This window comes from Haliotis asinina, chromosome 2, assembly GCF_037392515.1.
Source record: "Haliotis asinina isolate JCU_RB_2024 chromosome 2, JCU_Hal_asi_v2, whole genome shotgun sequence".
Lineage (NCBI taxonomy): Eukaryota > Metazoa > Mollusca > Gastropoda > Lepetellida > Haliotidae > Haliotis > Haliotis asinina.
In genome coordinates this window covers 72,693,679-72,709,071 of record NC_090281.1, presented here as the reverse complement: position 1 = coordinate 72,709,071, position 15,393 = coordinate 72,693,679, and the positions used below count along the sequence as shown (strand labels likewise).

Genomic DNA, 15,393 nt, shown 5'->3' with positions numbered 1-15,393 from the left:
GCATTAAAACATATACTAATTCAAAACAAAGTCTTTAAAATGAATAGTTTATTAATATTGTCTCAAAGCTACTTTTCTAAAATCAAAATTAAGAAGTGTAAAGGACATACCTGACTGAGATTTGTATGAGATATTGAACGTGATGACCACATATTTGGTTAGATGATTGACTATGCCTTATGTCTATTTAAAAAGCAAAATCATTAATATAGAAACGAAATTAAAGTATTATATTTGTCAAATGCTACTGGAATAAATGGAAAATTGACAATAGTGCTTACATATCCTCCATGATCAACAATCTGGTTTTGAATGTGCGTTTTTGTTGCAGACTTTGTTATTGCCAGACAAGTTTAACCTACTGTGGTTGACAGAGTGACAATGTGATAATGTATAGATTTGGAAAATACATTAAACATAGAGATTACAGTCACATAAATATCTTATCCAGCTGATACAATAACAATATTCATTTAAACAGAAAATAAATTGCTTCCATTTGAAACAATAGGTTGGACTGATTTAGTGAATAATGATATCCATAACTCTCCATGTGGTCCTCTAATGGCACGGTCACGTGGTGCACGCATGACGACATAATGGTGTGGAGAGTGACCACGTGATCCCGGAAAATAAGTACATATGTAGGCAGCTTCCTAGTGATAGTAACAGTCGTCCCATCACATGTTTATCGTCTAGTCAAGTCTGTTCATCATGAAGGTAAGGTTCCATTTTGTTTTCATCATCTTAAACGTTCTTTTAGTGGGGGTTATAAGTAAACCCTCAAAGGTCTATCATGTTCGTGAAAAAAGATCGTCAAAGTACAAATAATGAGGCAGGTGGTATACTTTCAGATTTGCAACAACGTTTAGTTCTGTGTGGTATAATCTCGTTAAGTTGTTCATCTCAGAATCAATTGCAATTTATCATTTTTTCAGTTTGTCTTCACTGTGCTGTCCGTCATGGCCTGCTCTGCCATGGCACAGTTACCTCTACTTGGTAAAGGAGTTGGACATTTCGGTGTCGGCTTCAACACTGGACGTATTGCTCGTAAAGACTACAACCCATACAATCACTATGGCTATAACGGATACGGTAACAGTAAAGGTGTAGGTAACATTGGCATTGCTGGTATCGGCTATGGTTACAATCCCTACAACAAGAACTATGGCTACAACGGTTATGGCTACGGTAAAGGCGTTGGTAACGTTGGTTCTGGAAAAGCTTACGGTAACGACTACAACCCCTACAGCTACAACAGCAATGGCTACGGTAAAGGTGTTGCTGGTCACAAGGCTGGTCTAGGTGTACGTGGACCTTTCGTTGGACACGGTCCCTTCATTGCTGGACACGGTGTTTACGGACATGGTGGACCCTTCGTTGGTCATGGAGTTGCTGGTTCTTTCTTCAACAAAGCCAGTCCATATTACTACCACTAGAGACTTATGCACAGATGCCTTGGATGTGAATTTTATATGCAGTGTTCTACTTTACATGAATAAAATGGATAAAACCCAACACATCAACGTACTGTGTTCATTTAAACAGTGGTATTCCATGTAAACTTTCTGTGTCTGTATGCATCTGAATCTACGCTGTAGTTATATTTCGATTTGCATATGGAATCTACAGACTGAAAGAAAGCAATGTTTTCTAACAAGATCATTATCAGTGATTAACACGAACATCAAATATTTTCTCGTGATAGTCACACTGTACCTGTCACCATTCATAGCAACACATACATGTATTTACTTTTTAACCAACTCACACTGGTATGTAATATCTAATGAGAACAGTGCTAAGCTTGTTTGTTGTGTTCAAGCGGACAAATTCTGTGCAATAATAACTGATTACAAGTACATGAGTGAAACTCTTGTACAAAGGCCTATTTCCTCAGTCTCTGTCCACAAACTCTCTCTCACACACACACACGTATATATATATATATATTTTCACTAATGAAGCAACCTCATGGGACACAAAGCAAGACACCTACACACTGCACACACCTGAAAGGAGTCCAAACTTTCAGCTAAAGACAGCTTCAACATACCTCGATATGAAACTGAAAAAAGTGTATGCATGTTTGATCAACACTAGTTTGGCCGTCATGACTGTGGACTACTTATTTTCAACAGTTATGCAACACAACAACATGGGACACAGGGAAAGACATCCACACATTGTACCCTGAAGTCTTTCGTGACAAGCAAACACTTTGAGCACTAGCGTATTCAAACACACCTCGACAGAATGACAACTTTGAAACTGTAAGCTGCCTTCATGTTTTGCTATAGTGAGTTTGGTTTTACGCCGTTTTCAGCTATATTCCAGCAATATCATAGAAGGAAGCAAGGAAAATAAGCTTCACACATTGTAATCGTGAGTGGAATCACTCCATTAGCCCACTCGTTGCATGCGCCTGCTCATATGTTTAAGAAAGTGTGGGAAGAACATCACAGCGAGAGATGGTTAAATAAAAATAGGTGTATTCCAAATATTTCCACGATTCAAGATATGTCATAATTTCCGTAAGCGTGTATCTCACACATACGACGGTACTTCTCCTCATTTCTTACTATTGATCACAACGAAAACAAAAAAGAATATACCAACCTGCTGATTGTCCGAATATGTCGGACTACTTACATGTCACATTTATGCTATGTTTGTTGATGAAAACATCAAACGTTTCCTTCCAGACATCCTTTCGGTGAACACGTCATTTTGAGAAAGTCACTTTGCGATAGTAATGTCATACGTACATCAACACTGTGATGCGTAATTGATATTTTCATCGTGGTGAGGTTATGCACAACAATACACACGATCATTTCTGTCTGCTGGCTGGTTACAGTTTCAGTTCTACTGATTCTTTCGTATTTTTACATCCGCCTTTTAATGTGTTTAATGTCAGTATTGCATCTTTTGGCTTTGAGACTAGACAGGAGACCAGTCTAAATCGGCTTGCACCAGTTACGTCATAATCAAAGGGCCATACCTGTGGTCTGTTTAGCTCGGCAAACAGAGGACTCATAATGTCAAAACATGTTATACATACAGTGTAAGACCAAAGACATTGCTATTAAATAATTTAGAAAAAGTCGATTTTGGTTCACATTAGAAAAAAACGTGATTATTTCGTGTACATTTACCTTAACGTTCAGCAGAAACATTTATCAAATAATACGAATGTAAAACAAGGTGCTTAAACAGTTTCATTGTTTCATAAAACCACAAATTTTACCTGAAACATGTCCAGGTATAGAATAAAACATTCATAGAAGAGCATTAAAACACTTTTGTTTTATCTTTACATTCGTTATATCCTGCATGCATTAAAACATATACTACTTCAAAACAAAGTCTTTAAAATGAATAGTTTATTAATATTGTCTCAAAGCTACTTTTCTAAAATCAAAATTAAGAAGTGTAAAGGACATACCTGACTGAGATTTGTATGAGATATTGAACGTGATGACCACATATTTGGTTAGATGATTGACTATGCCTTATGTCTATTTAAAAAGCAAAATCATTAATATAGAAACGAAATTAAAGTATTATATTTGTCAAATGCTACTGGAATAAATGGAAAATTGACAATAGTGCTTACATATCCTCCATGATCAACAATCTGGTTTTGAATGTGCGTTTTTGTTGGAGACTTTGTTATTGCCAGACAAGTTTAACCTACTGTGGTTGACAGAGTGACAATGTGATAATGTATAGATTTGGAAAATACATTAAACATAGAGATTACAGTCACATAAATATCTTATCCAGCTGATACAATAACAATATTCATTTAAACAGAAAATAAATTGCTTCCATTTGAAACAATAGGTTGGACTGATTTAGTGAATAATGATATCCATAACTCTCCATGTGGTCCTCTAATGGCACGGTCACGATGACGACATAATGGTGTGGAGAGTGACCACGTGATCCCGGAAAATAAGTACATATGTAGGCAGCTTCCTAGTGATAGTAACAGTCGTCCCATCACATGTTTATCGTCTAGTCAAGTCTGTTCATCATGAAGGTAAGGTTCCATTTTGTTTTCATCATCTTAAACGTTCTTTTAGTGGGGGTTATAAGTAAACCCTCAAAGGCCTATCATGTTCGTGAAAAAAGATCGTCAAAGTACAAATAATGAGGCAGGTGGTATACTTTCAGATTTGCAACAACGTTTAGTTCTGTGTGGTATAATCTCGTTAAGTTGTTCATCTCAGAATCAATTGCAATTTATCATTTTTTCAGTTTGTCTTCACTGTGCTGTCCGTCATGGCCTGCTCTGCCATGGCACAGTTACCTCTACTTGGTAAAGGAGTTGGACATTTCGGTGTCGGCTTCAACACTGGACGTATTGCTCGTAAAGACTACAACCCATACAATCACTATGGCTATAACGGATACGGTAACAGTAAAGGTGTAGGTAACATTGGCATTGCTGGTATCGGCTATGGTTACAATCCCTACAACAAGAACTATGGCTACAACGGTTATGGCTACGGTAAAGGCGTTGGTAACGTTGGTTCTGGAAAAGCTTACGGTAACGACTACAACCCCTACAGCTACAACAGCAATGGCTACGGTAAAGGTGTTGCTGGTCACAAGGCTGGTCTAGGTGTACGTGGACCTTTCGTTGGACACGGTCCCTTCATTGCTGGACACGGTGTTTACGGACATGGTGGACCCTTCGTTGGTCATGGAGTTGCTGGTTCTTTCTTCAACAAAGCCAGTCCATATTACTACCACTAGAGACTTATGCACAGATGCCTTGGATGTGAATTTTATATGCAGTGTTCTACTTTACATGAATAAAATGGATAAAACCCAACACATCAACGTACTGTGTTCATTTAAACAGTGGTATTCCATGTAAACTTTCTGTGTCTGTATGCATCTGAATCTACGCTGTAGTTATATTTCGATTTGCACATGGAATCTACAGACTGAAAGAAAGCAATGTTTTCTAACAAGATCATTATCAGTGATTAACACGAACATCAAATATTTTCTCGTGATAGTCACACTGTACCTGTCACCATTCATAGCAACACATACATGTATTTACTTTTTAACCAACTCACACTGGTATGTAATATCTAATGAGAACAGTGCTAAGCTTGTTTGTTGTGTTCAAGCGGACAAATTCTGTGCAATAATAACTGATTACAAGTACATGAGTGAAACTCTTGTACAAAGGCCTATTTCCTCAGTCTCTGTCCACAAACTCTCTCTCACACACACACACGTATATATATATATATATTTTCACTAATGAAGCAACCTCATGGGACACAAAGCAAGACACCTACACACTGCACACACCTGAAAGGAGTCCAAACTTTCAGCTAAAGACAGCTTCAACATACCTCGATATGAAACTGAAAAAAGTGTATGCATGTTTGATCAACACTAGTTTGGCCGTCATGACTGTGGACTACTTATTTTCAACAGTTATGCAACACAACAACATGGGACACAGGGAAAGACATCCACACATTGTACCCTGAAGTCTTTCGTGACAAGCAAACACTTTGAGCACTAGCGTATTCAAACACACCTCGACAGAATGACAACTTTGAAACTGTAAGCTGCCTTCATGTTTTGCTATAGTGAGTTTGGTTTTACGCCGTTTTCAGCTATATTCCAGCAATATCATAGAAGGAAGCAAGGAAAATAAGCTTCACACATTGTAATCGTGAGTGGAATCACTCCATTAGCCCACTCGTTGCATGCACCTGCTCATATGTTTAAGAAAGTGTGGGAAGAACATCACAGCGAGAGATGGTTAAATAAAAATAGGTGTATTCCAAATATTTCCACGATTCAAGATATGTCATAATTTCCGTAAGCGTGTATCTCACACATACGACGGTACTTCTCCTCATTTCTTACTATTGATCACAACGAAAACAAAAAAGAATATACCAACCTGCTGATTGTCCGAATATGTCGGACTACTTACATGTCACATTTATGCTATGTTTGTTGATGAAAACATCAAACGTTTCCTTCCAGACATCCTTTCGGTGAACACGTCATTTTGAGAAAGTCACTTTGCGATAGTAATGTCATATGTACATCAACACTGTGATGCGTAATTGATATTTTCATCGTGGTGAGGTTATGCACAACAATACACACGATCATTTCTGTCTGCTGGCTGGTTACAGTTTCAGTTCTACTGATTCTTTCGTATTTTTACATCCGCCTTTTAATGTGTTTAATGTCAGTATTGCATCTTTTGGCTTTGAGACTAGACAGGAGACCAGTCTAAATCGGCTTGCACCAGTTACGTCATAATCAAAGGGCCATACCTGTGGTCTGTTTAGCTCGGCAAACAGAGGACTCATAATGTCAAAACATGTTATACATACAGTGTAAGACCAAAGACATTGCTATTAAATAATTTAGAAAAAGTCGATTTTGGTTCACATTAGAAAAAAACGTGATTATTTCGTGTACATTTACCTTAACGTTCAGCAGAAACATTTATCAAATAATACGAATGTAAAACAAGGTGCTTAAACAGTTTCATTGTTTCATAAAACCACAAATTTTACCTGAAACATGTCCAGGTATAGAATAAAACATTCATAGAAGAGCATTAAAACACTTTTGTTTTATCTTTACATTCGTTATATCCTGCATGCATTAAAACATATACTACTTCAAAACAAAGTCTTTAAAATGAATAGTTTATTAATATTGTCTCAAAGCTACTTTTCTAAAATCAAAATTAAGAAGTGTAAAGGACATACCTGACTGAGATTTGTATGAGATATTGAACGTGATGACCACATATTTGGTTAGATGATTGACTATGCCTTATGTCTATTTAAAAAGCAAAATCATTAATATAGAAACGAAATTAAAGTATTATATTTGTCAAATGCTACTGGAATAAATGGAAAATTGACAATAGTGCTTACATATCCTCCATGATCAACAATCTGGTTTTGAATGTGCGTTTTTATTGCAGACTTTGTTATTGCCAGACAAGTTTAACCTACTGTGGTTGACAGAGTGACAATGTGATAATGTATAGATTTGGAAAATACATTAAACATAGAGATTACAGTCACATAAATATCTTATCCAGCTGATACAATAACAATATTCATTTAAACAGAAAATAAATTGCTTCCATTTGAAACAATAGGTTGGACTGATTTAGTGAATAATGATATCCATAACTCTCCATGTGGTCCTCTAATGGCACGGTCACGTGGTGCACGCATGACGACATAATGGTGTGGAGAGTGACCACGTGATCCCGGAAAATAAGTACATATGTAGGCAGCTTCCTAGTGATAGTAACAGTCGTCCCATCACATGTTTATCGTCTAGTCAAGTCTGTTCATCATGAAGGTAAGGTTCCATTTTGTTTTCATCATCTTAAACGTTCTTTTAGTGGGGGTTATAAGTAAACCCTCAAAGGTCTATCATGTTCGTGAAAAAAGATCGTCAAAGTACAAATAATGAGGCAGGTGGTATACTTTCAGATTTGCAACAACGTTTAGTTCTGTGTGGTATAATCTCGTTAAGTTGTTCATCTCAGAATCAATTGCAATTTATCATTTTTTCAGTTTGTCTTCACTGTGCTGTCCGTCATGGCCTGCTCTGCCATGGCACAGTTACCTCTACTTGGTAAAGGAGTTGGACATTTCGGTGTCGGCTTCAACACTGGACGTATTGCTCGTAAAGACTACAACCCATACAATCACTATGGCTATAACGGATACGGTAACAGTAAAGGTGTAGGTAACATTGGCATTGCTGGTATCGGCTATGGTTACAATCCCTACAACAAGAACTATGGCTACAACGGTTATGGCTACGGTAAAGGCGTTGGTAACGTTGGTTCTGGAAAAGCTTACGGTAACGACTACAACCCCTACAGCTACAACAGCAATGGCTACGGTAAAGGTGTTGCTGGTCACAAGGCTGGTCTAGGTGTACGTGGACCTTTCGTTGGACACGGTCCCTTCATTGCTGGACACGGTGTTTACGGACATGGTGGACCCTTCGTTGGTCATGGAGTTGCTGGTTCTTTCTTCAACAAAGCCAGTCCATATTACTACCACTAGAGACTTATGCACAGATGCCTTGGATGTGAATTTTATATGCAGTGTTCTACTTTACATGAATAAAATGGATAAAACCCAACACATCAACGTACTGTGTTCATTTAAACAGTGGTATTCCATGTAAACTTTCTGTGTCTGTATGCATCTGAATCTACGCTGTAGTTATATTTCGATTTGCATATGGAATCTACAGACTGAAAGAAAGCAATGTTTTCTAACAAGATCATTATCAGTGATTAACACGAACATCAAATATTTTCTCGTGATAGTCACACTGTACCTGTCACCATTCATAGCAACACATACATGTATTTACTTTTTAACCAACTCACACTGGTATGTAATATCTAATGAGAACAGTGCTAAGCTTGTTTGTTGTGTTCAAGCGGACAAATTCTGTGCAATAATAACTGATTACAAGTACATGAGTGAAACTCTTGTACAAAGGCCTATTTCCTCAGTCTCTGTCCACAAACTCTCTCTCACACACACACACGTATATATATATATATATTTTCACTAATGAAGCAACCTCATGGGACACAAAGCAAGACACCTACACACTGCACACACCTGAAAGGAGTCCAAACTTTCAGCTAAAGACAGCTTCAACATACCTCGATATGAAACTGAAAAAAGTGTATGCATGTTTGATCAACACTAGTTTGGCCGTCATGACTGTGGACTACTTATTTTCAACAGTTATGCAACACAACAACATGGGACACAGGGAAAGACATCCACACATTGTACCCTGAAGTCTTTCGTGACAAGCAAACACTTTGAGCACTAGCGTATTCAAACACACCTCGACAGAATGACAACTTTGAAACTGTAAGCTGCCTTCATGTTTTGCTATAGTGAGTTTGGTTTTACGCCGTTTTCAGCTATATTCCAGCAATATCATAGAAGGAAGCAAGGAAAATAAGCTTCACACATTGTAATCGTGAGTGGAATCACTCCATTAGCCCACTCGTTGCATGCGCCTGCTCATATGTTTAAGAAAGTGTGGGAAGAACATCACAGCGAGAGATGGTTAAATAAAAATAGGTGTATTCCAAATATTTCCACGATTCAAGATATGTCATAATTTCCGTAAGCGTGTATCTCACACATACGACGGTACTTCTCCTCATTTCTTACTATTGATCACAACGAAAACAAAAAAGAATATACCAACCTGCTGATTGTCCGAATATGTCGGACTACTTACATGTCACATTTATGCTATGTTTGTTGATGAAAACATCAAACGTTTCCTTCCAGACATCCTTTCGGTGAACACGTCATTTTGAGAAAGTCACTTTGCGATAGTAATGTCATACGTACATCAACACTGTGATGCGTAATTGATATTTTCATCGTGGTGAGGTTATACACAACAATACACACGATCATTTCTGTCTGCTGGCTGGTTACAGTTTCAGTTCTACTGATTCTTTCGTATTTTTACATCCGCCTTTTAATGTGTTTAATGTCAGTATTGCATCTTTTGGCTTTGAGACTAGACAGGAGACCAGTCTAAATCGGCTTGCACCAGTTACGTCATAATCAAAGGGCCATACCTGTGGTCTGTTTAGCTCGGCAAACAGAGGACTCATAATGTCAAAACATGTTATACATACAGTGTAAGACCAAAGACATTGCTATTAAATAATTTAGAAAAAGTCGATTTTGGTTCACATTAGAAAAAAACGTGATTATTTCGTGTACATTTACCTTAACGTTCAGCAGAAACATTTATCAAATAATACGAATGTAAAACAAGGTGCTTAAACAGTTTCATTGTTTCATAAAACCACAAATTTTACCTGAAACATGTCCAGGTATAGAATAAAACATTCATAGAAGAGCATTAAAACACTTTTGTTTTATCTTTACATTCGTTATATCCTGCATGCATTAAAACATATACTACTTCAAAACAAAGTCTTTAAAATGAATAGTTTATTAATATTGTCTCAAAGCTACTTTTCTAAAATCAAAATTAAGAAGTGTAAAGGACATACCTGACTGAGATTTGTATGAGATATTGAACGTGATGACCACATATTTGGTTAGATGATTGACTATGCCTTATGTCTATTTAAAAAGCAAAATCATTAATATAGAAACGAAATTAAAGTATTATATTTGTCAAATGCTACTGGAATAAATGGAAAATTGACAATAGTGCTTACATATCCTCCATGATCAACAATCTGGTTTTGAATGTGCGTTTTTGTTGCAGACTTTGTTATTGCCAGACAAGTTTAACCTACTGTGGTTGACAGAGTGACAATGTGATAATGTATAGATTTGGAAAATACATTAAACATAGAGATTACAGTCACATAAATATCTTATCCAGCTGATACAATAACAATATTCATTTAAACAGAAAATAAATTGCTTCCATTTGAAACAATAGGTTGGACTGATTTAGTGAATAATGATATCCATAACTCTCCATGTAGTCCTCTAATGGCACGGTCACGTGGTGCACGCATGACGACATAATGGTGTGGAGAGTGACCACGTGATCCCGGAAAATAAGTACATATGTAGGCAGCTTCCTAGTGATAGTAACAGTCGTCCCATCACATGTTTATCGTCTAGTCAAGTCTGTTCATCATGAAGGTAAGGTTCCATTTTGTTTTCATCATCTTAAACGTTCTTTTAGTGGGGGTTATAAGTAAACCCTCAAAGGTCTATCATGTTCGTGAAAAAAGATCGTCAAAGTACAAATAATGAGGCAGGTGGTATACTTTCAGATTTGCAACAACGTTTAGTTCTGTGTGGTATAATCTCGTTAAGTTGTTCATCTCAGAATCAATTGCAATTTATCATTTTTTCAGTTTGTCTTCACTGTGCTGTCCGTCATGGCCTGCTCTGCCATGGCACAGTTACCTCTACTTGGTAAAGGAGTTGGACATTTCGGTGTCGGCTTCAACACTGGACGTATTGCTCGTAAAGACTACAACCCATACAATCACTATGGCTATAACGGATACGGTAACAGTAAAGGTGTAGGTAACATTGGCATTGCTGGTATCGGCTATGGTTACAATCCCTACAACAAGAACTATGGCTACAACGGTTATGGCTACGGTAAAGGCGTTGGTAACGTTGGTTCTGGAAAAGCTTACGGTAACGACTACAACCCCTACAGCTACAACAGCAATGGCTACGGTAAAGGTGTTGCTGGTCACAAGGCTGGTCTAGGTGTACGTGGACCTTTCGTTGGACACGGTCCCTTCATTGCTGGACACGGTGTTTACGGACATGGTGGACCCTTCGTTGGTCATGGAGTTGCTGGTTCTTTCTTCAACAAAGCCAGTCCATATTACTACCACTAGAGACTTATGCACAGATGCCTTGGATGTGAATTTTATATGCAGTGTTCTACTTTACATGAATAAAATGGATAAAACCCAACACATCAACGTACTGTGTTCATTTAAACAGTGGTATTCCATGTAAACTTTCTGTGTCTGTATGCATCTGAATCTACGCTGTAGTTATATTTCGATTTGCATATGGAATCTACAGACTGAAAGAAAGCAATGTTTTCTAACAAGATCATTATCAGTGATTAACACGAACATCAAATATTTTCTCGTGATAGTCACACTGTACCTGTCACCATTCATAGCAACACATACATGTATTTACTTTTTAACCAACTCACACTGGTATGTAATATCTAATGAGAACAGTGCTAAGCTTGTTTGTTGTGTTCAAGCGGACAAATTCTGTGCAATAATAACTGATTACAAGTACATGAGTGAAACTCTTGTACAAAGGCCTATTTCCTCAGTCTCTGTCCACAAACTCTCTCTCACACACACACACGTATATATATATATATATTTTCACTAATGAAGCAACCTCATGGGACACAAAGCAAGACACCTACACACTGCACACACCTGAAAGGAGTCCAAACTTTCAGCTAAAGACAGCTTCAACATACCTCGATATGAAACTGAAAAAAGTGTATGCATGTTTGATCAACACTAGTTTGGCCGTCATGACTGTGGACTACTTATTTTCAACAGTTATGCAACACAACAACATGGGACACAGGGAAAGACATCCACACATTGTACCCTGAAGTCTTTCGTGACAAGCAAACACTTTGAGCACTAGCGTATTCAAACACACCTCGACAGAATGACAACTTTGAAACTGTAAGCTGCCTTCATGTTTTGCTATAGTGAGTTTGGTTTTACGCCGTTTTCAGCTATATTCCAGCAATATCATAGAAGGAAGCAAGGAAAATAAGCTTCACACATTGTAATCGTGAGTGGAATCACTCCATTAGCCCACTCGTTGCATGCGCCTGCTCATATGTTTAAGAAAGTGTGGGAAGAACATCACAGCGAGAGATGGTTAAATAAAAATAGGTGTATTCCAAATATTTCCACGATTCAAGATATGTCATAATTTCCGTAAGCGTGTATCTCACACATACGACGGTACTTCTCCTCATTTCTTACTATTGATCACAACGAAAACAAAAAAGAATATACCAACCTGCTGATTGTCCGAATATGTCGGACTACTTACATGTCACATTTATGCTATGTTTGTTGATGAAAACATCAAACGTTTCCTTCCAGACATCCTTTCGGTGAACACGTCATTTTGAGAAAGTCACTTTGCGATAGTAATGTCATACGTACATCAACACTGTGATGCGTAATTGATATTTTCATCGTGGTGAGGTTATGCACAACAATACACACGATCATTTCTGTCTGCTGGCTGGTTACAGTTTCAGTTCTACTGATTCTTTCGTATTTTTACATCCGCCTTTTAATGTGTTTAATGTCAGTATTGCATCTTTTGGCTTTGAGACTAGACAGGAGACCAGTCTAAATCGGCTTGCACCAGTTACGTCATAATCAAAGGGCCATACCTGTGGTCTGTTTAGCTCGGCAAACAGAGGACTCATAATGTCAAAACATGTTATACATACAGTGTAAGACCAAAGACATTGCTATTAAATAATTTAGAAAAAGTCGATTTTGGTTCACATTAGAAAAAAACGTGATTATTTCGTGTACATTTACCTTAACGTTCAGCAGAAACATTTATCAAATAATACGAATGTAAAACAAGGTGCTTAAACAGTTTCATTGTTTCATAAAACCACAAATTTTACCTGAAACATGTCCAGGTATAGAATAAAACATTCATAGAAGAGCATTAAAACACTTTTGTTTTATCTTTACATTCGTTATATCCTGCATGCATTAAAACATATACTACTTCAAAACAAAGTCTTTAAAATGAATAGTTTATTAATATTGTCTCAAAGCTACTTTTCTAAAATCAAAATTAAGAAGTGTAAAGGACATACCTGACTGAGATTTGTATGAGATATTGAACGTGATGACCACATATTTGGTTAGATGATTGACTATGCCTTATGTCTATTTAAAAAGCAAAATCATTAATATAGAAACGAAATTAAAGTATTATATTTGTCAAATGCTACTGGAATAAATGGAAAATTGACAATAGTGCTTACATATCCTCCATGATCAACAATCTGGTTTTGAATGTGCGTTTTTATTGCAGACTTTGTTATTGCCAGACAAGTTTAACCTACTGTGGTTGACAGAGTGACAATGTGATAATGTATAGATTTGGAAAATACATTAAACATAGAGATTACAGTCACATAAATATCTTATCCAGCTGATACAATAACAATATTCATTTAAACAGAAAATAAATTGCTTCCATTTGAAACAATAGGTTGGACTGATTTAGTGAATAATGATATCCATAACTCTCCATGTGGTCCTCTAATGGCACGGTCACGATGACGACATAATGGTGTGGAGAGTGACCACGTGATCCCGGAAAATAAGTACATATGTAGGCAGCTTCCTAGTGATAGTAACAGTCGTCCCATCACATGTTTATCGTCTAGTCAAGTCTGTTCATCATGAAGGTAAGGTTCCATTTTGTTTTCATCATCTTAAACGTTCTTTTAGTGGGGGTTATAAGTAAACCCTCAAAGGTCTATCATGTTCGTGAAAAAAGATCGTCAAAGTACAAATAATGAGGCAGGTGGTATACTTTCAGATTTGCAACAACGTTTAGTTCTGTGTGGTATAATCTCGTTAAGTTGTTCATCTCAGAATCAATTGCAATTTATCATTTTTTCAGTTTGTCTTCACTGTGCTGTCCGTCATGGCCTGCTCTGCCATGGCACAGTTACCTCTACTTGGTAAAGGAGTTGGACATTTCGGTGTCGGCTTCAACACTGGACGTATTGCTCGTAAAGACTACAACCCATACAATCACTATGGCTATAACGGATACGGTAACAGTAAAGGTGTAGGTAACATTGGCATTGCTGGTATCGGCTATGGTTACAATCCCTACAACAAGAACTATGGCTACAACGGTTATGGCTACGGTAAAGGCGTTGGTAACGTTGGTTCTGGAAAAGCTTACGGTAACGACTACAACCCCTACAGCTACAACAGCAATGGCTACGGTAAAGGTGTTGCTGGTCACAAGGCTGGTCTAGGTGTACGTGGACCTTTCGTTGGACACGGTCCCTTCATTGCTGGACACGGTGTTTACGGACATGGTGGACCCTTCGTTGGTCATGGAGTTGCTGGTTCTTTCTTCAACAAAGCCAGTCCATATTACTACCACTAGAGACTTATGCACAGATGCCTTGGATGTGAATTTTATATGCAGTGTTCTACTTTACATGAATAAAATGGATAAAACCCAACACATCAACGTACTGTGTTCATTTAAACAGTGGTATTCCATGTAAACTTTCTGTGTCTGTATGCATCTGAATCTACGCTGTAGTTATATTTCGATTTGCATATGGAATCTACAGACTGAAAGAAAGCAATGTTTTCTAACAAGATCATTATCAGTGATTAACACGAACATCAAATATTTTCTCGTGATAGTCACACTGTACCTGTCACCATTCATAGCAACACATACATGTATTTACTTTTTAACCAACTCACACTGGTATGTAATATCTAATGAGAACAGTGCTAAGCTTGTTTGTTGTGTTCAAGCGGACAAATTCTGTGCAATAATAACTGATTACAAGTACATGAGTGAAACTCTTGTACAAAGGCCTATTTCCTCAGTCTCTGTCCACAAACTCTCTCTCACACACACACACGTATATATATATATATATTTTCACTAATGAAGCAACCTCATGGGACACAAAGCAAGACACCTACACACTGCACACACCTGAAAGGAGTCCAAACTTTCAGCTAAAGACAGCTTCAACATACCTCGA

The 15,393-nt window shown here is 37.4% G+C and overlaps 5 protein-coding genes across 5 annotated transcripts; all 5 read left to right on the top strand.

Moving 5' to 3' along the window:
* The first annotated feature begins 714 nt into the window (after positions 1–714).
* Positions 715–1,464, top strand: LOC137272007 (chorion class A protein L11-like). The gene is made up of 2 exons (XM_067804384.1): positions 715–720; positions 939–1,464. Exons 1-2 carry the CDS (start codon positions 715–717, stop codon positions 1,437–1,439), a joined length of 507 nt encoding a protein of 168 aa, XP_067660485.1. The 3' UTR covers positions 1,440–1,464.
* Positions 1,465–4,042: 2,578 nt separating this feature from the next.
* Positions 4,043–4,792, top strand: LOC137272006 (chorion class A protein L11-like). Its single transcript, XM_067804383.1, has 2 exons — positions 4,043–4,048; positions 4,267–4,792. Exons 1-2 carry the CDS (start codon positions 4,043–4,045, stop codon positions 4,765–4,767), a joined length of 507 nt encoding a protein of 168 aa, XP_067660484.1. The 3' UTR covers positions 4,768–4,792.
* A 2,588-nt stretch (positions 4,793–7,380) lies between these two features.
* Positions 7,381–8,130, top strand: LOC137272005 (chorion class A protein L11-like). The gene is made up of 2 exons (XM_067804382.1): positions 7,381–7,386; positions 7,605–8,130. The coding sequence occupies exons 1-2, from the start codon at positions 7,381–7,383 to the stop codon at positions 8,103–8,105; spliced, it is 507 nt and encodes a 168-aa protein (XP_067660483.1). The 3' UTR covers positions 8,106–8,130.
* Positions 8,131–10,718: 2,588 nt separating this feature from the next.
* LOC137272004 (chorion class A protein L11-like) lies at positions 10,719–11,468 on the top strand. The gene is made up of 2 exons (XM_067804381.1): positions 10,719–10,724; positions 10,943–11,468. The coding sequence occupies exons 1-2, from the start codon at positions 10,719–10,721 to the stop codon at positions 11,441–11,443; spliced, it is 507 nt and encodes a 168-aa protein (XP_067660482.1). The 3' UTR covers positions 11,444–11,468.
* Positions 11,469–14,046: 2,578 nt separating this feature from the next.
* Positions 14,047–14,796, top strand: LOC137272003 (chorion class A protein L11-like). The gene is made up of 2 exons (XM_067804380.1): positions 14,047–14,052; positions 14,271–14,796. Exons 1-2 carry the CDS (start codon positions 14,047–14,049, stop codon positions 14,769–14,771), a joined length of 507 nt encoding a protein of 168 aa, XP_067660481.1. The 3' UTR covers positions 14,772–14,796.
* Positions 14,797–15,393: the final 597 nt, after the last annotated feature.